The sequence below is a fragment of the Pelecanus crispus genome, chromosome 27 (genome assembly GCF_030463565.1).
Source record: "Pelecanus crispus isolate bPelCri1 chromosome 27, bPelCri1.pri, whole genome shotgun sequence".
NCBI classification, from domain to species: domain Eukaryota; kingdom Metazoa; phylum Chordata; class Aves; order Pelecaniformes; family Pelecanidae; genus Pelecanus; species Pelecanus crispus.
Window position 1 is genome coordinate 2107590 of NC_134669.1, and position 23812 is coordinate 2131401.

A 23812-nucleotide genomic window follows, 5' to 3' on the forward strand; every position below is an offset into this window, starting at 1 on the left:
AGGCAGCTGTGACTGCAGGCAGTGGGTACAGGCAGCCCTGACTGCAGGCAGTGTGTACAGGCAGCCGCAACTGCAGGCAGTGGGTACAGGCAGCGGCGACTGCAGGCGGTGGGTACAGGCAGCCCCGACTGCAGGCAGTGGGTACAGGCAGCCGTGATGGCAGGCAGCTGTTACTGCAGGCAGTGGGTACAGGCAGCCCCGACTGCAGGCAGTGGGTACAGGCAGCCACGACTGCAGGCAGTGGGTACAGGCAGCGGCGACTGCAGGCAGTGGGTACAGGCAGCCCCGACTGCAGGCAGTGGGTACAGGCAGCCGCGACGGTAGGCAGGTGCCAGCAGGCAGCGGGGCCGCTCTCTGAGACGTGGCCCTGCCCTTAGCACCAAAGCCCTTTAGGAGCAGGAAGGCTCACGGCGGAGGCACCAAATCCTCTTGGCCGCGGCTCGGCTCCGCTGTAGCCCATCCAGGCCTCCCTGCCCTGATGCTACCGCGGGAGATGCCCCCGTCCCACTCCCGGGATGCCGCGTTGGGCAGTAAATCCCACATGCCGTCCCGTTTGTCCCCAGCTTCCTCGCGGCGTTGCTGCTGACCTGCACGACCTCCGTCCGCAGCCCCAGCTCCCCCCCACCCCTTCACATGCACGCTTAGAAACAGAGAAGCTTCGTTAACCAGAGCAATAATCGTCCTTTATTAGGCTGAGCTCCCCACGGAGAACCCGGATTCCTGCGTATATTGCTTAGGACTGTCCAAATCCACCCCTGCTCTTCCTCAGGGCAGCGCGGCGGAGAGGAAGAGCGGGGAGTGGGCGTTCAGATCGTATAAATTAAAAAGAAAAAGGAACATTTGCAGTGCCAGAGTATGCGTCGTTGCCTCTGCCCGTGGCTTTGCTCAGTTGGGCAGAGGCTTTTCGCAGACGTAGTAGCACTCGTAGGTGCAGTAGACGTCGTTCCACTCCCCGGCGATCCAGACGTGGGCACAATCTTCGTTGCTGCCACTGTTGTTGGGCTCTCCCGCCTTCCAAAATCTGGGCAGAGAAGGATCAAACTGAGAGAGGCAGCGGGGGCAGGCAGCCGAGCGGAGCAGCTTTCCCTGGGGCTGGGAGAAGGGCAGGGACTAGCTAAACCTGTCTGATTTTAGTCGGTTTTCGATGCTAATTCTTGCCTCTGCTGCTGTTAGAGCTCGTGGGAGTGCCCGTCCCGGGGCAGGGTGAAGAAACCCGGTCTGCTGGCCGAAAATGGGGTGCGGGCAGGGCAGCTGCCTGCTGGTTTTGGGGTGCTGGGCACAAAACGGCAGGGCAGGCCAGTACTCACGTGAAGGTGGTTTTATAGTCGGTCTTGTCAATCCATTCCCATTCCCCTTCCGAGTTCTCGTCCGTGAGCCCGATCCAGAAACGCTCATTCCTTGTCCTGAACATGATAAAATTCTGCAGCGGGGAGAGGGATCAGGAGGGAAAAGCGCCAGGAAACGGCTCCTCGAGCCGGCAGGCTCAGGGTGATCTCAGCTCCACATTTGCACCATGGAGGAACCGGAGAGGTATGATTCTGCGCTTGGCTATTTATTTACAACGCGGAGGAGCAGGATAGGTGCTGGTGCTGTGTCCGAGCATCCCGCACACATACAGGAGGAGCCCTGGATGCAGGCAGCGGGCAGGCAGAGCAGGTTCTGCCTGCTCTCTGCTGGCTGATGCAAAGGATAACAAGCACCAGCTCTGGGCTGCCCGGCGAGCTTGGGGCGTGCGGGATGGCAGCGGGGAGCCAGGGAGGTACGGGGGGGGGGGGGGGTGTTTCTGCGGAAGTTTGGGGCAGGATTCGGGCAAGCCTGGGCTTTCCTGCCTGGAGCTGGGGTCTTTACCTGCTTGGCGTAGCTGTTAATGACAGCCAACTGCGAGTGCATCTCTTCGCACTGAGCCTTCGCCTTGTGCCAGCTCGTTCTGGTTAGGGAGAAGTAGTAACATTTTCCATCGAAGTATTCCCATTCCCTGGATCTGGGTCCGCAGGGAAACACTGGGAAAAGAAGGGCAGGGGGGGAGTCGGGGGGATTGCGGGCAGTCGAGCTGGTCCTCACCGGGCTTAGCCCAGCAAGAGGGTTTTCCCAGCAGCGCTCCGGTGCCAAACTGGTACGGACACAACGGCACAGCCCTGAAGATTGCTGTGTATCGGATTGCCGGGAAAGTGGCAACAGGCACCCGAAAAAGCCTCTGTGAGGCTTTCCTCTCACAGGGAAAAGATGTTGGTTTTTTTTTTTTTTTTTCTAAAGTATAAAAGCATTTGCTGCTGGCAGAACAGCAAACCCAGAAGGGGACGGATGCCCTGCACCACCTTAGCGAAGCAATCCAGAGCAGGAACACTTTGGGGACAACTTAAGGAAACTTCAGAGGGGAAGAAAAGCTTGTGGGTTTGGGCAGCAGCCAGGACTTACAGAGAAAATCTCTGCCAGAAAAGTTCTGTTTCCTCTCCGGGTGCACCTCGTTGAGTTTCGAAGAAACGGCTGAAACTGTTAAGAGAAGGCGAGATGCTGGGTTATCGCTTGTGTTGCCACCCGTGCGCCGAGGGTTGCCCGCAAGCACCTCGCCCCGGCAAGGCTAAAGACGTCTTTTGTTCTGGCTTGTTGAATCTGCTGGGGATGCACTTTTCCAGCAACCTATGGGGCAAAGAAATCCCAGGAAACTTGAAATACTGGCTTATATCTTGGATTAGCCTGTATTTTATGTATTTTTATATATATTTTATAGAGAGATGGTGGCGTGGACGTCAGCAGTGACTACATGGGACAGTGTGGGAGCTCCTCTGGTCACCCTGTCCTGTGGATTTAGGACCAATAGAGTCCTCTAAGAGCATGAGCGTGCACTTAGACCTCACGTATCTCTTGGTCCTGCCTGCCTAATTAATCCCTTCAAAGATGTCCCAGTACCTCTGGAGAACGACACAGTGAACAGGATGATGAGCAGCAAGAGGTAGAAGGCCAGTATCAAGTATACCGTGAAAAAGGATCTCAGCCTCTGCTGGAAGAAGTTTCTGCCTTTAAAAGAAAAAGAAAAAAGGGAGAGAGGTGAAAATATTCCCCTCGGATCACTGGGAGTTTTTCATAGCTCTGCTGGTTCCATTTATAGAAGGGTTAATAAATAACCCGGAATAGTTAACTATTTGCTACAGAAGCCCAAATTTTGATGATAATTCCCGTTCAGACCAACCTGGAAGGCTGAAAGCCCCCCGAAACAGATGGCTGTCACACAGTGCAATCTGTTAGCACTGGAGTGGCCTTGCTAAAGGTCAGGGCAGGTGATCTGAGGTACCACATAAGCAAAATAAAAAGAAATTTTAAGCTTACGCCATGTGTTTTGAGCTGTAACATGTTTTTAAACCCTCCCGGCTGGCTGGTAACCCTTTTCAAAAGGGAAATGGCTCCGCAAGGGACAGTCTGCGGTCTGGAGGGCTCTTTGCTGGCATCAGGTGCCCTTCTCGGAGGGGCTGAACCTTGGCAATACCCATGGGTTCCAAGGTTCAACCTTGGGAGGTTTGCAAGGGCACCAGGCCGCTCACTTTGGGGAGCTCGACTTGGGAAGGCTCCAGGAAGGGCCTTATTTTACCCTGGTCCAGGACACTTCCAAGGCTGAACCCTCTCAGGTGTTGCTGGTTGGGCACCACCAGCTTCACGCCACCGACCGGCAGCCCGCAGCTGCAGCCGTGTCCCTGTCCGTCATCTTCCACCTGAGCCTCATCCCTGGGGGACAAGCTCGTCAGGGTTCCCCATCCCAACCAATTAACCCCGGTAGAGCTGATTAGCCAAGTTGCCTAAGCAGAGGAGGAAGGAGGGCGCGGACTTTCTTCTCCCTCAGAAGCAAAGCATGTCGGTGGAGAAAGACCACGCTCCAAGACACAGTCTCGTTACCCTCTTTGCTCCTGCCCGTCTCCTCGAGGTGGGTTGAAGGGCTGGCGTGGCTGAAGTTTACCTTCAAAAACATGCAGATCATCGTGAAGATGTTCCTCGTCCATCCTGGTAAGCTCTGGCTGGGAGGGGGATGCAGCTTGGGACTAAGTCAGCAGAAGCTTTTTCGCCAGGATCTCTGGAATAGAGAACTTGCAGTATCTCTAGGGATGTTCGGTCCAAAGGTTATAATTTAACCAGCAGGTTTTTCAGGCTGTGTCCTATTGGTTTGTCTGCTCAAAATAGCAGCTTGGATTGTGTCCACTTCCAATAATTCATCTGCCGGGAAGTTTTTCCTCCAGCCAAGCTGGGTGTCCTTCTTGTTTGTAGCTCTTCCCCATCCCTTTGGATTAAAAAAGGGAAAATTCTCAAGTTTCTGAAGGTTTTTCCCCCAAGTGTGGAAATGAGCGGCTCTGGAAAATAGGAAACGGTCTTTGGTTTGGAAACCAAAGCTGAAGGCACGAGCAGTGCCCTGACAGATGCGCTTGCCCAAGGAAATAAAATGGATTTGGGGCTGATAAAGCACCTGTACGAATGTGCCATATAAGCCTGTGTGTGATGGAGGCGTAGGAGCATTTTGCTGATTCAGGGTCGCTCCCTGCGGTGATTGATAACCCAGAAAGTTTAGGGCATCTCTGAGTTTTCTTTTTATTTGGTGGCTGTGGACTTCTGCTCCTCTCAGCCCCGATAGGACTCCGAGAGCTGCTTCATGCCCTGGCTTCGCTGAGGGTTTAGCTGGCTCTCTGTAAGTCTTTTATTCTGTATTTAAAAAAAGAAAAAGTTGGGCTTTGATGTCATGATATGTGTTTAGACAGCTGTAAGGTGGGGTTGGGGGGAGAAGTGTTCAAGTTGAAGGTTGGCAAAAGATGAAATGGAGATAAATAGAGTAGAAACCCCCTGAGTTTGGAAATTAGAAGCAAAAAGGGTCTAGAACAGCCCTCCAAAGGCTTCAGTAGCTGTGTGAGCAGGGTGAGCTGCTGTTCTACCGGGGCAGAAACAGAACTGATGATTCAAGACGACCCTTTCAGTCCTTTATTCCTATCATTTACCCGTGGTCATTCCCTATTTACAGCTCCCCTCCTGCTTCCAACCCTGAAAAGCCCACTTTGTGCCACATAAACTGGTAATTGCTGTTCCGTGCTATTCCGCGTTTAGCAATTATGCGCTCTGTGGAGATGATGGAAAACTGGCAAGTTGGGACTGTCGGATATTAAATTACGTTGTTTGGCGTGCTGTGCCGCCAGGCTCGCGAACATCCCACTGCAAACATTGAAAGAACATTTAGGTTTTTGCTGCATCAAGCTGCGCCTTGACTGACTGACAGATTTTTTTTTTTTTTTTTTTTTTACTGGTTTTAATTTTCCCTTTTGCCGTTTTACCTTCGCTCTCCAAGCTTGGGGAGTGCTGGGACAGATAGTGCTTGAAGTTTTAATAACGCTAATTACTCCAGCATAAATCTCTGGGCCTGTGATGAACGCGTAGCAGTAGTTATTAAGCCAGCAGCCTTGGGATGCTTTCCAAAGCAGAGCTGGGGCATTTTGCCGTTGTTTATTTGCCCCAAAAGCTACGTTGAGATTGTGTATAGGAACAGAAAGGAGGCCAGGGCACGAAGCCCGGCTGTTGAGATGCACAGCAACGAGGATTTCATCACGCTGCGGGGGGTCACTGCCATCCAGGTCTGACTAAAACCGAATGGCTTATTGCATAAGCTGAATGGAGGGCAGGGGGCATGCGGGGGGAAAACAGCCGTATTTCGAGGCAGAGCCCCAAAAAGGCTCAGCTGAGGCATTAATCCTTCCGCCGTGCTTCCTAGGAGAACGCTCGTGTCCCTCCTAGCTCCCAAGGAGCGGGGAAAAATGAGCAGCTGAAATGTCAGTTCACATCTCTCATTCTGAATCGAGGAGGACATGAACAATGTAGGAGAATCTCTCGGGGATGGGATCAGGGTGTTAAGAGGATCCAGAACTTGGCTGTTTGTTTGGGCTCTTCACGTGTTTCCCTGCCGTAAGGGAAAAGCTCTGCTAGCACTGACGGGTTGACTAAATCGGGAGACAAATCGATGGGTCTCCCTGATGGACTCCTGTGCCAAGCTCCGGATCGCTGCAGCCTGGCTAATGCGCTGACTCCACGTCCCCGCTTGTACCTTCATCCCAGGACAGCAGCTCTTCAGCCGTTAACACCTGAGGGCACTGCTCGGTGTCAAAAGCTGCCTGACTTCTTTATTTTAACAAAGACATTAGTTCAGTTAAAAACACTGCAGTGTGAGAAAGCATAAATCAAAAGCATTTTTATTTAATAAACACAATATTTGATTTAAAAACATCCACACCCAAGAATATGTCACGACGCTTGGTGTCAGTTATCTGGTGTTACGACATTGCAGGGAGAATGCGGACAATAAAAAGCGTCAAGGAAAGGCGGCTGCTCCCGCTGCATGGCCCAGCAAAAGCCAGAGGCAATGGCAGCTCCGTGCGCTGCCCGAGGGCCTGCACCAGCCTGTTTGCTGTGCAAACAGGACGCACGGCTCTTAGGACCGGGTGTTCAGGAAGCCCCGTGACCAAAACCTTTCTGAAAGAGTAACTCGACGAACTGAATTTGAAGGAAAGTAGAAGCAAGATGACATCCTGGGCTGAAAATGCTTGCTGTCGGGGCACATTGCCTGAGCTCTTCCAAGAAAACAGTAGCTCTGGCACATGTCACTGAGGTATTTCTTCCCCAGCAGAGTTTACAGCGTACGTGCAGGGCAGTTAAGCAATCAGAGTTAGATATTAACTGGAAGTCTGGTGTTTGGGCCGCCAGAGCCTTTTTTTCAGTGGCAGGAGGGCGCCTCACTTCGCTCCTTGAATTCTGCGCTCGTTAAGCTGCTGCCCAATGTTTAGCGGTGGGAGAAGAGGAGGAGGCAGAGGTTAAATTTGTAACCTTGGCCAGTCTTTGGTCAGTTCATCAGTGGGGTTCCCAAAGGCTGGGTGCTCCCCAGCTTTCCTATTCCCCTGATTCAGGGAAAAGGGGGGGGAATCCTACTAAAAGCAAGTTCCCCACAAACCATTTGACATGACACGCTTGCTGTTTTAGCCCCAACAAAAATTCTGTCCCAAAACTACGTACAGCAGCTCCCAGAAAAAGAGACTTTACCCAAAAAGTTACCACTTGAGGCGTAGTCATGAATGACAAAAGCCCGGCGGCTTCAGGCCGTGCGTCAAGGAGTACAAGAAAAACTACAGTGGGGCAAACTCGCCTGAATTTTATCGATTGCTTTGTCTTCCAAGCGAGCCCCGCCTAATTTGAGGTTCCTCAGCTGGGGCAGCGCTTGGCACAAAGTAATAACGGCACCAGGGGAAATCTTATCGCAGAGATCAAGGCACAGCGACTCCAGGCGCTGCAGGGTTGCTAAACAAGCCAGACCCGTGTTCGTCAGGAAGCGAGCGTTGCTGATCTCCAGGAATCGGAGATGTTTCATGTGGCGCCCGACGAAGTCCACAGCGGAGTCGCTGACGACGCAGTGGCACAGCACCAGGCGCTCCAGCTCCTCCAGGTGCGGAGCCGCTCTCTGAATCCCCGTATCTGTTACGCGGTAGGTGCCGGAAAGGCTCAGCGTCTTCAGGCGGCTCTGAGAGGAGACGTTCAGCAGATGGTGATCGGAAAACGCAGGGACGTTGCGGACAACGAGGTGCTGCAGCTGGGGCAGGGCCCTTGCAGCGGAGCTGCTGAACCAGGCGGCAGGGATTTCACAGCGACTCAGCTCCAGCGCCGTGAGGGAAGGGGGGACGCTCTCGTAGGGGACGGGGCGGAGGTCCGTCTCGGCCAGGCAGAGCCGGTGGAGCCGGGGGCACCGCTTCCCGAGGGCGGCCAGCAGCGCAGGGGAGAGGAGCCGCTGCTTGCCACCGGAGCAGAGCGCACCCCGCACCCGCAGCGTCCGCAGGCTGTCGCGGAGGTGCCGCCGCACCAGGTGCCACAGGGTCCGGGAGGTGATCTGGCGGTGAGAAAGAAAAGGGCCCATTCCCAGGGGGTGGGCAAGGGGGGCCCCCTGGCTGCAGTGGGGTGACCCCCACACCCCCCATCTCAGACCCCACCCGCAGTGGGGTGACCACCCCCTGCCATCTCAGCCCCCTGCCCACAGTGGGGTGATCTTCCTCCCCATCTCAGCTCCCCACCTGCAGGGGGGTGACCCCCCAGCCACTTCTCAGCCCCCTGCCCATCTCAGCCCATGCTGACAGTGGGGTGATCCCCCCCCCCAGCCCCATCTCAGCCCGTGCCCAAAGTGGGGTGCCCCCCCCAGCCACATCTCAGCCCCCGCCCGCAGTGGGGTGACCCCCCCCGCCCCATCTCAGCCCCCCGCCCGCAGTGGGGTGACCCCCCCCGCCCCATCTCAGCCCCCCCCCGCAGTGGGGTGACCCCCCCCCGCCGTGGGGTGACCCCCCCCCCGCCCCATCTCAGCCCCCGCCCGCAGTGGGGTGACCCCCCCCCGCCCCATCTCAGCCCCCGCCCGCAGTGGAGTGACCCCCCCCGCCCCATCTCAGTCCCTGCCCGCAGTGGGGTGACCCCCCCCGCCCCATCTCAGTCCCTGCCCGCAGTGGGGTGATCCCCCCCCCTCCCCCCTATCTCAGCCCCCTGCCCGGTGCGGGAAGGCGGTCGGGCGGCCCGTACCCGGTGCGGGCTCAGATCCACGTGTCTCCAGAGCGTCTGGTCCAGCGCCAGCCGCTGCCACCGCCGGCAGACCCTGCGGGGAGGCGGGAGGCGATCAGCGCCGGGGCCCCAGCGGGGAGGCAGGAGGGGGCCGGGGCCGGTCGGGGGGGTCCCACCTGGCCGCCCGCAGCCGGTCCCGCAGCGGCAGCAGCGCCAGGACCTGCAGCAGCACCGAGTCGGGCAGCGCCGGCAGCTCCCTTCCCGCCGCTTCCGCCATCTTGGCCGCTTCACCACAAGGAGGCGGCCGTTGTAGGCGTCACTTCCGGTTCCGGCTCAGCTCCCGGTAACTTCCGATTCCGGCCCCGTAGCGGCTGTGGCGGAGTGACGCAGAGCTCGGTGAGTACCGGGGGGGCTTGGTGGGGCCGGGACCTCCCTGTTTACCCCCTTCCTTACCGACACCCCCCCCCCCCCGCTGCCTCCTTCCCCCTCCCGGTGCCCCTTCGCTCCTCCCCGTTAACCCCCGGTGTCTCGTCCCGTGACATCCCCCTCTCATCCCTCAGCAACGATGATCGAAGTCGTCTGCAATGACCGTCTGGGCAAGAAGGTGCGGGTGAAATGCAAGTATCCCGGGGAACCGGGACTCGGGGCGGGGGGGAGGGAGGGAGGCTTTTCCCGGTTTCCCCCTTTTCCTTAACGGGCTCGCCAGCACGGAGGATTCCATCCGCGACCTAAAGAAGTTGATCGCGGCGCAGACCGGGACCCGCTGGGACAAAATCGTGCTCAAGAAATGGTGAGTGGGGTTGGGGGGGTGGGGGTGGTGGAAGCAGCCCTCGCCCCGGCATGGGGGGGCCCGGGGCGGCGGGGCCGGTACCGGCCGCCTGCTAGCTGTGTTTTCCGTCCCCGCAGGTACACCATCTTCAAGGATCACGTCACGCTGGGCGACTGTATCCTTCTCTGGGCGGGTGTTTTACGGTGTTAACGGGGGGGAGGGTTTGCTCCGCAGCTCCCCCTCAGCCCCATCAATGTCTGCCCTTAACTCCATCCTCCAGATGAGATCCACGACGGCATGAACCTGGAGCTCTACTACCAGTAGCGCTGGCCGTCCCCTCCCGGTTCCCCCCGGGGCTCTTTTCTCCGTGGGACCCCGCCCCGATCCCCGTTTTTTTCCCCCCCTTCCACCCCCGTAATGGCCGAGCTGGAGCCATGCTGAGGCCCTAAACCTGCTGTAGTGTTTACGTGGTTTATAATAAACGTGTCTCTCGAGTCTCTGGTTGTTGTCTGGCTCCGGGGGCGGCGGGGACGGGGCACCGGGAGCCACCGAACCAGGACGGAGCGGGACGCGCTGCGCGTTCCCTACGCGCTCCGCAGTCTTTTGTCCCCCCCGCAGCCGCCGTCCGGTCCTGCGTCACGTGCCCAGGACCGCTTCCTGCCTCAATGCAGCCTCCCGCCCGCAGCCAATGAGACTCAGAAGGGCGGGCGCTTTAACCAATGGTAGAGCGGGGAGGGTGGGGGCTGTTTTCCCTCGGGCCAATGGGAGAAGGAGGGGGGCGGGATCACCCCGCCTCTCCCGCGCCAATGGGGCCGGGCCGGGTGCGGGAGGCGCAGCCGAGGGAAGATGGCGGAGGAGGAGAAGCTGCCCGCGGGCTGGGAGAAGCGCATGAGCCGCAGCTCCGGTACGGGCGGCGGTGACGGGAGCCGAGGGGCCGGGGGGGTGCCCGCTCCCGGGGCGGCGGGCCGGGCCCCTCGGGGCATCGGGGGTCTGGCGTGGGCCACGGCGGAGGTGCGGCCCGGTGGGCCCGGCCTGGGCCTCGGCGGGGTCTGAGGGGCTGCGAGCGGGGCCTGGGGGCGGCGGGGTGTGGAGAGCCGGGCTCGGGGCGGGCCTGAGAGCCCGGGTGAGGCTCTGCGGGGTGCCTGGCTCCGGGGCTGCCGTGCCCGAGGGGCGTCGCGCCCCTGAGGTGGGCGGCTTGGCCTTGGCGGCCGGGGCGAAGCGGCTGCTGGGACCATCGTCTGCCAGGGGAGCGATGCCTGGGTCGTGCGGATGTGTGGGGCCGGGGGGGGTTGCTCCGTCTGGGGTAACTGGGGGAGGGAAGCGGGGCAGGGTGGCAGAGCCGAGGGAAGGCTCTTTGTAAAAGGCCGGGATAGAGCGGGGCGGGACGCTTTGCCCTCGCTGGGGCTGCGGTGGCTCGGGGGGCGAAGCTGTTGGTCAGGACGGAGCTTTCAGCGGGGTTTTGTCCTTTGTGGCAAGAGCTTTCTGCGCTCAGCAGCTCAAAAGCGATTCCTAGGAGGTCGCGTTCATCGGCTTGGCTGCTCTGCTCACTCGTCTGAGGTGGGGTTGGTGGGTCCAGGGAGGCTGAGAGAGAAAAAGGGCCCTTGTGAACCTTTCTTTGCCAGAACTACCATGGTTGAAGTGTCCTGGAGGGAGGGAGCTCCCCGGCTGCCTGGGGTTAGCAGGTCTAGGCTGTTGGTTGGGATTTCAACCAGGAACTTGGGCCCTTTGCTATTAGGTCGTAGCTTCCTGCCGCACAGCTCTGCTGTTGCAATCCCTCGCCTTGGTTTGCTTGGCCTTTTTTTCTGAGCCTAGTGTGCTTCTAGCTTTAGTGGAGAGCTTTGGGATGAATGATTCGCTAGAAGAAAGCAGAAATCGTCTCGATTGATGCTGTGAGTTATCACAGGTAAACGCACGCATGGCATTGAGCGCTGGAAGGCCTTTGAGCAGCAGAATTACCTGGTTTTAATGCTGAATGTGTCGAGAGATGACTTCACAGGAGCTTCATTTTCTGCTACTTGGGGAAACCGTGGATATCTTCTGCAGGAAGGTCTCATTTTCTGGTAGAAAAAAGGTGATTTTCAGAAGGGAAGATCTATGCCGTGCAAAGATGTGACCTTTGCTAACAGTAACTCGCCACGTTTGCTGCGGGGTGTGCATAACAGAGAGGCTTTACGCTGTTTCACCCTTATAAACAGGGCTAGAGTGAAACGTAATCTTATCCTCAGGCCAGAAACCCGTCACCGTCCGCCTTCTTGGCAGTGGCAGGGTGTTGCCTGGGGGTGTTCGTGGTTTCTGACTGTGTCAGTGGGTGTTTTGTCGCTGATCTGCACGAGCGTCGCGAATTGGAAAGGCAGCCGGAGCCTGCTTCTGCGCGGGGCTGTTGCTTTGACTAAAGGAGCTTCCTGACGGAAACGCTTGCGTAAGAAATTATGTGGAGTTGTAAAGTCTTGTTTCCTACCTCGTGTGTTTGAGCTGATCGCGTGGATGTGGCTGAGCGCTCAGAAATCTCGTCTTCTGTGCTTTTGGGATCAAGAAGCTGATTCTTGGGGTCAGGAAGCCGATTCTTGGGGTCTGCTGGGAGGTTGGTTTTTTATTTTTAACCCGAGCCCACTCTCTCTGCCTGCAGGCCGTGTTTATTACTTCAACCACATCACAAATGCCAGCCAGTGGGAACGGCCCAGCGGCAGCGGGAAGAACGGCCAAGGGGAGCCTAGCAAAGTGCGATGTTCACATCTCTTGGTGAAACACAACCAGTCCAGAAGACCCTCGTCGTGGAGGCAGGAAAAGATCACGCGGACCAAAGATGAGGCACTGGAGCTTATAAATGGCAAGTAAATGCAGGAGAGAGAGAGGGAGAGAATATGATACTGTTGAAGGGGAAAAGTCATTTTAAGGCTAGAATTGGACCCCGAGATGAGTGGTTCACTGTGTCATAAACTTGCTAAAGCGAAGGTTTTTTTAAGCCGAGTGGTTTGAACGTGGACTTTTGCGTGGCCCAGCCACTTGGAGAAACAATTTTGCTGTATGATTAAATGACGTAAAGATAGGTCCCAGCCCGTGTGTCTTCCCCTTTGTGGTTTTTTTGTAATGTTACTTCAGAGGTTTGTTTGTATTTTCTTTGTAAATGTATACTTTTATATTAAAAATAAAATTATTTAAAGCTAAAACAAATGTTCTTTAAACATTTCTTTTTGTTTAATGTCACTTGACTCCTTGCCCTAGTAGCAACTTAGAGTAAGTTCTGATTAACCTCTGCTTGAAATCAAGTTGCTTGTAGGAGGCAATCAAGCTTGCATGAGGCTGTACGGATGACCTGATCGGCTTGGGCTTTTCCCAAAGTGTTCTGGCTTGTGATCTGGTCTAGGAGCGAGGGCGCTGCATGCCTTCTGCTAATAGGTGGTGGTAATCTTTGCAGCCTAGATTTTTCCATGCAACTCGGGCAGTAGAATTGAATTGATGTCGTGTTTCTTCAACGTTGAGGTTTTGATCTTAACGGAAGCAAGTTCAAAGTCTGGCGGTTACTACTGGCTTTTTAGCTCTTGGGATAAGGAATCTGGGGGCTTGGGGTGAGGTTTAAATCAGTCCCACTGATTAATTGATGAAACTGAGACCATGTTCTTTAGCGGGCAGCTTTGTCGTTTCTGGCTGCGAGGGTTGCAAAGGCTAGCTGACGCGCTGCAAGTTGTGAGCGTGCAGATATGTACCGCGGTACCGGGCCCGTCTTATCTTTTATGGCGTCAGCAGTGAGGCAGGGAAGATAGGGAGGGTGTTTTGGTCCTAACCAACAATGAATTTAAGGACTTCCTTGTTTGAAAGCCCTCAGAGGGGAAATTGCTTTGCTGAATAACTTGAAGCACCCAGGTAGTGACCAGCAGGTGGTATCTGCTCACTGCCTTTTGGAAAAGGGAGGTTGAATTAACTGGCACGGATGGGAGTTTTCTTCGGGAATTGTCTCCTTCGGGCTAGGGTGGCTGAGAAAGTGTGACTGGAGGTGATAAAGCGGGACGCACGCCTAGTGTGGAGATCTGTGCCAAGGGAGTTGAGACTGTTGCAAAGATAAATAGACCAAAATATTTCAGCTGAGCTGCAAATTCTCTGTCTCTCTCTTCTCTTTCTTTCTTTTTTTTTTTTTTTTAAAAGAACAGAACTGTTATAGACCCATCTCTTGGAGTGATGTTCATCAAAAGGCCAGCGCAGAGCTTTCTACAGTTCAGAGGTTAAATGATGCTCGATGCTGGTGTGTTTTAAGCAGGCACTGTGAACTCAGATCTTTGTAAGAGGGAATTATTTATATTTTTAGAAGGGAAAGTTGTCTTTCTCTCTCTAAAGAGGTACTTCAGGAGCTTGTGACCAGGTAGGCTTTTTGATACGTAGATGTTCTGTAAACTGGGTATCTTTAGAAGCCTGATTAACGTTATTTGGGCCCAACAGTTGTCATCATTCTTTGTTTGGGTGCTTTTCTTTGAGATGCCGCAGTTCTTTGCTACCTGGTGAGGTGATGGAAGGAAACAGCTTAAACTTTCCTTAGCTTGAAAGAATGAGATTAAGCTTGACAGCTTCAGAGCCTTCTCGCTATTAGATAACTCTTACGTTTCGTAATCTCTCTGTGGTGTCTGAAAAGGAAAGAGTCATGATTAAAACTTACCTCATGTAAATGCCCTTGCTTGTCGTCTTGGTAAAGGCCATTAGGGAATTAATTCCTTTAATGGGAATACCATTGTCAAAAAAAAAAAAACCCAACCCCAAACCAAACCCTTAACTACCTTTCTGTCCACATTTGTCCCCGACAAACACTATTCCTGGGAAGGCCATAGGGAATATTAGCTTATGATTAATTATTTTGTGGTGGCTTCTTAAAAATGACTGTAAGTTAAGTTTCTAGAAGAGCTGAAACTTACTGGGAGGATGCACGGCTTAGCTCCGCTACGGCTCCCGACAGTTGGGCATCAATGAACTTCTCCAAACAGATGTACCATACCTGCTGAATGTAATTATAGCGTAGAATTGTCTAAGTAGGTCGCAGGGGAGGAATTTGTTTGACAGGCGCAGTTCCACGCGTTTTCATGTTTTGTTTGGAGATGGGCTATGTCTGAGACCTCCCTCCGAATCTAGCTCTGGTCTTAAAGCTTTATGCAATAAAAATCTGAGAAAGAAATTTGATCAGGGAGCTCTTTGTTCCCACAGGAGAGGGGACAATACTAAAGATAAATGTTTTCAGTAGGTGAACTTGACTGATGTCGAATGCTCCATTTGATGGCTTTTCCCCACTAGTAAGGGAGGAGAGTCGAGAGAGCTGGAGGGGTGCGTCATCCCTGAATAATTTTCAGTCCATTAAGGAAGTTGCAGTGGAGAATTAAATGTAGGTTAGCTCTCCCCTTGTGTTATAACAGCAGGAGGTGGGGGACTTGGCTCACCAGGTGCTTTTCTGGTAGGCGATAACATCGCAGGGAATGTGGGACTAGAAAGAAATTTCAGATTTGAGCCTGACCCTGATATGAAAGGTAGCGAAACCTCTTAGTCCCCTCTGCAAGCTTTATCAAGCACTGTTTAAGAGGCAGTTAGGGTTCTGGCTGAATTTGCTGTGAAGGTTGTTCTGGACCATCTTTGCTCGGATGTGTAGAAACCTGGTTTCCAGCTAAATACTGCTTATGATCAGTTTCTGTCCAGTGTTTCTTGCATTAGTGTTGTTTAATTACTTAATTAAATTTAATTTCTTCCTGGTGTTCACCTCTCAGTGGATTTAGAGAGCCCTGCTCTTTACCAGCCTGTTTTTGCAGGCTGAGCCAACCAGGCTTTTAGTTTCTGGTAATGTAGGTCATCCCTTCTGCTGTTTCTACTCTTAGCCCTCCTTTGCACTTCAGTTTCGATTAATCTTTCTTGAGCGTGGGTTCATCGTGGTATGCAATATTCCAGATTAGCTCTTGGCAGTGCCTTCTACTGTGGCATTTACTACTGCCCTTCTCTCTGCTGAGGATACCATGACTTCAGTGCTGCGTTTCTCGCTTTTAAAGTCATACTGCCTGTTTTGGAGTTATTTGTAATTCCGCACTTAGGTCCTCCTCTTTCTGATCGAGCTCTCTGCATGCAGCAGATTTTTTTTTTTGGTTGCGTTTGTATAATACGTGAGTGAGTTTGCTTGATGTCGTTGGATCTTGCTTGGTCATTCAGGTCATGTTTAATATTCTGATCCTTCTTTCTGCTGGCAGTGCTTCCCCCCGCTCCAGCTCGTTATTTGCATGTTTCGTTAGCTTACCCCTGTTTCTCGTTGCAGAATCAGCTAGGATTCATCCCAAAACTCAGTCCCTGCAAGCTTCTCTTCCCCAATACTCCCCATTTCAGCACAATCCATTGCCGTTTTTCATCTTGTTCTTTTTGCACTAATCTCCCATTATTCAATTTCACTTACGCCTGGAGATATTTTTAGGGATAGTTTGTTAAAACCTGGACAGTACCTCATCTGCATAATTTGTTCTAAATGGCTGAGATCATCTGGGGAAAGGGCTCATTAATCCCACTTCGCAGAGCCAAAGTTTAGACACGAGGTGCACGTGTTTTGTTCTGGTAGAGGTGAGAACAACTACCTCAGCCTTAGGTTTTATCCAGGAAAACCCTCATCTACTTGACAGGCAGATTTTGCTCTCAGGCTGCTGGTCACCAGCATAAAATTAGGAGGTTTTAATAACTAAATTCTATTTCAATATGTAGTTGACTGTTTTTTCCCGCAAGCTTGTGAAACCCTCTTTATCCCTCGGAACCTGCTGATGTGACCGGGGCAGGCAGTTTTGGATATAAATGTAAACACTCTGATCCTTAATTTGGATGCTTTATTACTTTAACTTCAGTATATATCTTAAAGCCGCAATTCCTGATACTTCTGGGTGCGATGTGCGACAGGCACTTGCTGGGGGCTGGTGGCTGTATGCAGTTAGATACGTATTTATGGTGGTGCAAATATATATTTTCAGGATAAATTCGGTTTTGTCAGCAAGTAGTCTGTTTATGGTCAAGCAGCTTAGCTTAATAGGATGAACCAGTATCGGTTTCTTTCCCAAAACGTCTGAATGCTGTGAACTGTCTTCCACCCTGATGAATAATCCTTTTTCCTCTTTTTAATGCAGGACAAATAGCTGTTGTCTTAAGTTTTGTAGAGTTTCAGACTTTCGCGTTAGGCTTTCTCCCTGTACGTGTGCACTTTAAGCAGCAGGCAGGATAAATGTGTGTAATCTCACTTAGGTGACAATACCGGTGCCGGTGTTTTCTGTTAAAGCAGGTTATGTGCTTTAGGAATTAAGATAATTTTCTAAGGCTTTTGAATTATATTCAGGACACCTATTTTAAAAAAAAAAAAAAAAAAGATTCTACAGCAAGAGATAATCAATCTCCTATTCCCTTTTTTTTGGTAGCTCTTCCTCCCAGCCTGTCTGGCTGGAAAAGCAGACCTAGCTGTCCTGAACACCTTGCTGAATTCCAGAGGTTTAGGCTAGTGGCAGCTGATTTAGAGATAACTGAATTGGGGAGGAAAAATGGGCTGTAGGCTCGAAGACTAATCTGAAGGCTTAAAATCCCTTCCTTTTGGTCTTGCAAGCATTAAACTGCAATAAAGGGGTTCATTCAAAAATTGAGAGCCTGCTTTTTCAGTTGCTGCTGGATACCACAACTCCTAAGAGGCAACCTCCATTCCCTCATTCCCTCATTAAGGAATATTTTCTTACCTGCCCCCAGCCCTCACAGGTATCTCACAGGTGTATACAAGTACGTAGCACTAAAATGAGCTCGAAAATACTTAGTTCCTCATGCTTTTGCATCAGAAACCGCCCTCTTTGTTTTGTGAGAGCATCCCTCCAAATAATAAAGCCTAGCTCTTGAATTATGTGCATCATCCTTTTTCAGGTAGGGATCTTCCACTGCTTGTGGTTGGAATAAACGATGCCCAGCCCAATTTTTTTGGTGGTTTTTTTTTTTTTTAGAGGTTTATCTAGCAAAGTGCAGACTCTTTATACATGCAGGCTACAGGGCTTACGTGGGAGTGACCTGAAATAGAAAGTTTGGTTATTGAAACCAGGAGACTTAATAGCTTCGAGGGGGTAGAACGACATTTCTTTTCTCTTCATTTCTCTGTTAAAGAAAGTTAGCTGCTTCTCAGTATTTCTTTTTGAAGGTGAGGACTGCTTAGGTCTAAAATGGAAGACAGTCAGGCTTTGCTGAGTCTTTCAAAAACGGACGGGAGGTTTCTGTAAAGAGGGATTTAAAAATTAAATCTCTAGTGAGAAATAAGTTTAGTTGGATTTCACCTGGTCTGGAGAGTTGCTTTGGGTTGGAAGCTGGAGCACTGATTTGGGGCTGCTCCTCTGTGCTTCAGGACATGTGTGGATGGATTCCTCTGGGAGACGCTCCCTTGCTTAAAATACACGGATGAACGATTTTTTTGCAATGTAATTTAGTCTTAATTTATCACTTGTGGTCCAAAGTGCAGAAGGCAAGCCCCTCTGGCAGGAGCAGGCTGCTTTGGGAAGGTGGAGGGTTAATGCAGCTGGACCTAGAGCAGATACAGCTGCTGTTTGCAGGCTTCGAGTCCAGCTTGAACGGCTGTCCTCGTGCAGGAACATTTCCTGCAACCGGTACTAAATTGCGTTTTGGTGGTGCAGGTCGGACCAGTGATGGTTTTGGGATTTTGATTAGTGGTTATGCTCCTTTTAATGAAGGAGCTGAAGCTGGTCGAGTTGCATGAAACTACGCAGGATTTTCTCGTCTCAAGAATCCATGAAAATCTGCCTCTCGCGGTGTTAAGGGATGTGCCAGTGGCACTTGTGCTTTGCTCCTCTCCGAGAGCAGTCAGTCTCTGTAATTAGTGGCTCCCCAATCGTGTTATCAAGCTGTTGAATGGAAAATATGATTTATCTCCTAGGTTTTCTTGTTAGGAGCTAGCGGGGTGGGGGATTTCTGCTGGTCCAGAAAGATTTGGAACAGTGAGGCAGAGCTCTCGGTTAAGACTACGAATATTCTTAACTGACCTTTTAAAAAGCTGTCTTGACAAATAAGTCACTCCGTGGGGATTCTTCATGCTCGTTCTTCTACCGAGGTGAGCCCTTCTGAAATCAAAAGCTCGCCTATTTTGAAGCCAAATAATAAATTCCCATGCTTCAGGGGTAGTAGTAGGCAAAAATCACCTTTTTTTTTTTTTTTTTTTTAATTTAATAGAAACTTCAATAGAAATGGGCCACGGTGCAAAGATGGAAACATGCTTGGGGAAAAAAGAAAAACCCAAACCTGAGACAAGTGCTTTTGGGGTGTTGTGAAAGTTTAGTTCTGGCTCTGTCTTCATTCCAGAGGTTTGAAAACCTCGCTTCGCTTACGTGGTGTGCGTACGTGGCAGGTTGTGCCCTTCTTGCTGTGGGATGTAAAGCTTAAAGTGGGGTGTTTGGGTGGGTTGCTTTCTTTCTCCGTTTTTCCTTCTCCTGACGGAATTATTCCCTGTATTTACAGGCTACATCCAGAAGATAAAATCGGGAGAAGAGGATTTTGAATCTCTCGCTTCCCAGTTTAGCGACTGCAGCTCGGCAAAAGCAGGAGGCGATCTGGGTGCGTTTGGAAGAGGTAAGTCGAGCTCAGCCTGGCAGCGGGAACGCCAGATCAAGATTACAGGGTTGATGCTGATCTTCTTGGCAGGGGGTGGGCTTTAATAATGCACCCCGCTGCTGGGGGAATGAACATGGAAATGGATTTATATGCTAGGCGGCCTGCTGTGCAGGAAATGTAGTTTGATGCCTAGCAGATAAACCAATTAGGAATGCAACCATAATATTATTCTAGGCAGAGGCGATGTTGTGCGAATGCCCTTCATGAAATTGGCTTTTCCCTCTGGAAAAGGATTTTCCAGCTTCACTGAATGGAAATCCAGTTGCACAGCGTAATGAGCCATGAATAAGGAAGAAGTGGATAAGTCTTGCTAACGGCATGCCAGATAAATGATTTGGCATTCTAATCTTCAATGAGAAAGCCGTTAACAAATTGTGGAAATAAGAACAATTCACAGCCCACCGGAATAATGGTGCTGGTGAGAGATTTTGTTACAGGATTATTGATCGGTGCAGTGAGGGAGCGACAACAAAAAGCTCGGGGATGCTTCCTCATTAATGAGATTTGCTGGTGTGGGAGGAAGAATCTTTGGGATGGGAAAGTGTAATATTGAAACCTCTTTTGCTTTGTCTTACGAATGTTTTTTGCAGTAATTTCCACTAGGAGGAAAATAGAAAGTAATGATGTCATGAGTACGGCTACAATATTAAAAGAACAACCCAAAATCTCTTTATGGCGAGAGTGTCCATGCATATTTTATTTGAAGAGGGTCAAGAAAGGTTCCCACCAGGGAGAGAGAAGGCTATATTTATTGTTATAATCTGTGTCCCAAAGTCATAGGGACTTGCAGTGATCCCAGAGGAAGATCTGTACTAAGAGCTACCCATTCAACGGTGAGCAGCAGTCCGACATGTCATTTTAGTGGAAGTCTTTTTCCTAAGCTCGTGCTCGGGGTTCATGGACTGAAGCATTCAGAAGCTTGTCTCGGGCTCATACCCCGCAGCAAGTATACAGATTTTGCAGGAGATTTTGCACAGCTGCCTCATCACACCAGGCTGTTACCCCACTTAGGATGTCCTGGGAGTATTTGAAACAGTAGTGGGCTCGCTGCTGCTGCAGGTGTAACCGCGGAAGGGGCTCTAGAGTTGTTCTTTCAGCCCCTGCTAGCTGAAGCCCACCCAGCTTTGGCAGGTGAAACTGTATTCAGGAATGTAGTTTGGTTTTGTTTTGCTGGTTTTTTCCCCCCACCAAAATACTGGTTTTAATCACTGTTCCTTTTTAGGGTGCAGCATTGCTACAGTTCAGCAACAGTTCCTTCCTCAAATAGATCCTTTCAGGCAGGGCTAAACAAACAGCGATACTGTTTATAATGAAACATTAATGCTAGGGTGCGGTGTCGGCTATTTTGGGTTCAGTGGAAACTCAGCTCGTTGTGCTCTTTAGAGATCTACGGACAGAGATTTTATTTTTTTTTTTTTTTTTTCCTGGGCTGCACCAAAATGCAAAGAAATGTTGCAAGAGCCAGTTTCCACTAGATGGCATTGGAACCATACGTGGTGGCCAAACCCCTGAGCTGTCACTCCATCCCCCTCTCTGCCTCTTTTTTTTTTTTTCCTTTTTTTTTTTCCTTTTTTTTTTTACTGGGCTGAAAATGTAATTTGTTAGAACTTGGAGCACTGGTTACTTCGGAGGTAAAGTTATTAAAACATTTCAATTTGTCTTCCTGAAACCTTTCAAATAAGTCATGTTTCTGCTTGAGGAAGACAACTGTGGTGTAGCAGGGAGGCTGTTACCTCATCTGAAGTAAAGATTTCAGGTCCTAGTGGAAAATAACCAAAAAATTCAGGTGACGAGGCAGGTCTGCCTGGCAATGAATGACACTGGGTTTGTAACTGGCGCTTGTGAGCCAGGCAAGCTGCTTGCCTTTCCTTAGCAATTAATCTAAATGCTGAAATGAGAGAAGCAAAACTCTGGAAAGCCATATGCATCAGGTCACTTCAGTAATAAAACGCTTTTTTGGAAGGGGAAAATAGCAAGCTGAAGCTATTACTGATCCTGAAAGGGAGGAATTTGAGCATCTTTGGTGGCATCTAACTGCCTTGCTAGAGAAAGGGGGATGGATGGATGGGGGTCCTGAAAGAAAACATAAATTCTGGAGATGCTGCTGGGCTAGATGCGATGCAGCTGGGATGTGTGGTCCTCGAAGGGGTCAGGAAGGTTTAGTTTGCAAAGAGGTTAGTATATTGCTGCGCTGTCTGCTGATGATCCAGCTGTCAGGCTGCCTAGAAGCTTTCTGCAGCCCCCTCCTAATGGTGCTGCGGAGTCCAAAGCTACGGCACCGCCTCGAAGCTTGGAGACAAGGGTCATAAACTTACAGGAGATTTATGTTGCGTTTTTGGCAAGGCGCTGGTCTGTACATCTCCTCAGGCATCTCGAGGCAAGCTTCACAAGCGTGAAGAGCAGAGAGAAAGGGTTCCTTCTGTGCCTGGGGGACTGTCACCTCCTGGCCTTCCCTCGCAGGCATCTTGTCCTTCTGCTGAAGCTTTTGCTGAGGGTCCCTGGTGAGAGTTTGACCCATTGGCACCAGTAAAACCTCATTATTTCGGCTGGGGCAGGCAGTTTCTCTGCTCTAACTTCTGTCACAGGAAACTGGGCAAAAATACCATCCCCCTTGAACCCTCCTGTAGCAGGCTGGTGTCTCTGCTCTTGCCTTGAATTATTCTGGCCGAGCACTTGTGCTGCTTCTTCCTTCTGCTCCCCTGCAGAGCTGCGGCACTTCTGCTCGTGAATCCCCGTGCGGGGTCCTTCCTCTGAGCACCTCTGGTTTTCCTGAGCCTGGATTACTAAACCTCCCGAAACTCGGTGACTTGGAGACTGGAGCCTTAAAAGCAGTTCTTATCTAGGTCATGACATTATCCACGTGTGCCTTGTGAATTATTTAGCGCAGCTTGTAATGCACACCGCATCCATTCCCCCTGTGTACCTGGAGGGCACACGAGACTGGAAGACGAACGTCCACTTGTGCCAGTGACTCTGCAGAACAGATTTCCTCTGCCTTTTGGGCCCACACCTCTCTTGAGTATCTTTCCTTACTGCAGTGATGTCTGTAGGATCTGAACAAAACCCCCCTGTTTTAAAAAAAGAAAAAGTCTGTGTACGTGCATGTGTGAATGAGTTGTTTTGAATCATCTGCTGGGAGCAGATGAAAACAAACACCCCCTGCAAGTTATTAATTGGTGACTTTGTTGTTTGCCTGGAAGCTGTCGTCGTTTGAGGCTTGCTTGCTCAGAAAGATCTTCCAGTCGTTGCTGAGCTTAATTGAACTTTCTGGTGTCTGCTCTCTGCAGGTCAGATGCAGAAACCTTTTGAAGATGCCTCATTTGCGCTGAGGGCTGGTGAGATGAGCGGACCAGTTTTCACAGAATCAGGGATCCACATCATCCTACGCACAGAGTGAAGTGCCTTGGTGACATGTAGAAAGGAAAGGGCGAGGGGAAGAAAGGAAAATAAAACAAAACCTACTCCAACCCTGCACTCTCCCAAATGAACTTCATATCCAGTTTAAAAAAAAAAAAAAAAAAGCTCATTTCATATCTCAATATCTTCTGTGGCACCTGACACAATGTTTTTCACCTGCAGAGATGCATGGTTAGCCAAGGGTGAGAACACAATCAAAATAAGACAGTAGCATCTTTCATGAGCAGAGAGAATGTTAAAAACAACATTTCTGGCATGCCACAGCTGCTTGAGTTATATTGACATGTCTCCTAAGCCGAGGAATTGTCAATGCTAAAGGTCACACTTCAGTGCTTCCCACATCCACCCTGTTAGAGACGCAGAGTATTTATTGCAGCGCAGCACTGACGATGGCGAAGCTGACTTGTGAACTCTGGTGCTATGACGGAATGAACTCCCCAACCCTCTGCATGTTTGTTTAAGCGCATTTTAACCCGAATGAACGGTATTTGCTCTGCAGTCCAGTCTGTTGGTTTGTAGAACTGATTTACTTAAAGCCATTCATAAATTGACCGTCAGATATCAAATGATGAGCCAGCTTTTAGCATGGGGCACCCGTCCCTCGGTGTCCGTCCGTAGCTTCCCTTAACGCAGCTGTCTCAGCAAGGATCGTCCCTCTGTCCCGTCACGCAGCGGTCCCGGGAGCTCTCTCCGCTCCTGCCGTTGGCTTTGACTCTAAAACTTGAAGATGCCTTTTGGTTCTGAATACAAACGAGAGGGGCTAACGGCCAGTAGTTCCCACTGCAGGAAGATCAGTAGCCAGCCTGAGCTGTGTTAGCGGTACGTAGGATGCTGTGTGCTTCCCATTCCAGCCTGGAGTCACTCCATTATTTAGACATGACAGTGCCATTCTGTAGGGCAGACTGTATTGTGGATTTTCAGTTTTAGCTAGAAAGCTGTTTGGTTTTTTTTTTTCCTCAAGCTCCTCTTGATCCACTTGTGGTTTAGACACTGTAAGTCATTGTTTTCCCAGTTACACTGCATTGCTTATGTTTAGTGAAATAAAAACAAGGGGGGAAAAAAAAAAATCCCAGCTTTGGTCCAGTGCAAACCAGCTGTATAGTTCCAGTTCTCTTAAGCAGACAATAAAGCCCTCTCCAATTAAACATTTCAAGAGCTCTGGTATTGATTATTTCTCCTCCTTTGCCTGTAGAGATCTTGTTGCTTCTATTAGAACAAGCAAAAAACCTCTGCAATATGTGCCAAGTTGGCTCTTGCTGTTTTTTGGGTTGGTTTTTTTTTTTTTAAATCCTAAAATGGAAATGTGGCTTGCATGGTATTAAGAAAAACTACTCCAAATTTGCCATAAACTATAAGCTAATATTCTTTATTCTCTGTTGTTATTGGGTTCTCCTGCTTTGTGTTGAGTCGATGCCGTATTTCCTAAGAACTGTTTAAATCCTGGTA

At 50.9% G+C, this 23812-nt stretch overlaps 4 protein-coding genes across 4 annotated transcripts; 2 read left to right on the top strand and 2 right to left on the bottom strand.

Moving 5' to 3' along the window:
- Nucleotides 1-823: 823 nt before the first annotated feature.
- Nucleotides 824-4026, bottom strand: LOC104038680 (hepatic lectin-like). Its single transcript, XM_009493129.2, has 6 exons — nt 3947-4026; nt 2908-3015; nt 2416-2490; nt 1849-2000; nt 1308-1420; nt 824-1021 (listed from the first exon to the last, which is right to left on the bottom strand). Exons 1-6 carry the CDS (start codon nt 3987-3989, stop codon nt 886-888), a joined length of 627 nt encoding a protein of 208 aa, XP_009491404.1. The 5' UTR covers nt 3990-4026; the 3' UTR covers nt 824-885.
- A 2364-nt stretch (nt 4027-6390) lies between these two features.
- FBXL12 (F-box and leucine rich repeat protein 12) lies at nt 6391-8821 on the bottom strand. Its single transcript, XM_075725199.1, has 3 exons — nt 8721-8821; nt 8566-8638; nt 6391-7891 (listed from the first exon to the last, which is right to left on the bottom strand). Exons 1-3 carry the CDS (start codon nt 8819-8821, stop codon nt 7118-7120), a joined length of 948 nt encoding a protein of 315 aa, XP_075581314.1. The 3' UTR covers nt 6391-7117.
- Nucleotides 8822-8882: 61 nt separating this feature from the next.
- Nucleotides 8883-9807, top strand: UBL5 (ubiquitin like 5). The gene is made up of 5 exons (XM_075725200.1): nt 8883-8940; nt 9105-9165; nt 9251-9334; nt 9451-9488; nt 9594-9807. The coding sequence occupies exons 2-5, from the start codon at nt 9110-9112 to the stop codon at nt 9635-9637; spliced, it is 222 nt and encodes a 73-aa protein (XP_075581315.1). The 5' UTR covers nt 8883-8940; nt 9105-9109; the 3' UTR covers nt 9638-9807.
- A 337-nt stretch (nt 9808-10144) lies between these two features.
- Nucleotides 10145-23666, top strand: PIN1 (peptidylprolyl cis/trans isomerase, NIMA-interacting 1). Its single transcript, XM_075725206.1, has 4 exons — nt 10145-10217; nt 11940-12140; nt 18797-18907; nt 22237-23666. The coding sequence occupies exons 1-4, from the start codon at nt 10160-10162 to the stop codon at nt 22344-22346; spliced, it is 480 nt and encodes a 159-aa protein (XP_075581321.1). The 5' UTR covers nt 10145-10159; the 3' UTR covers nt 22347-23666.
- The last annotated feature ends 146 nt before the right edge of the window (nt 23667-23812 follow it).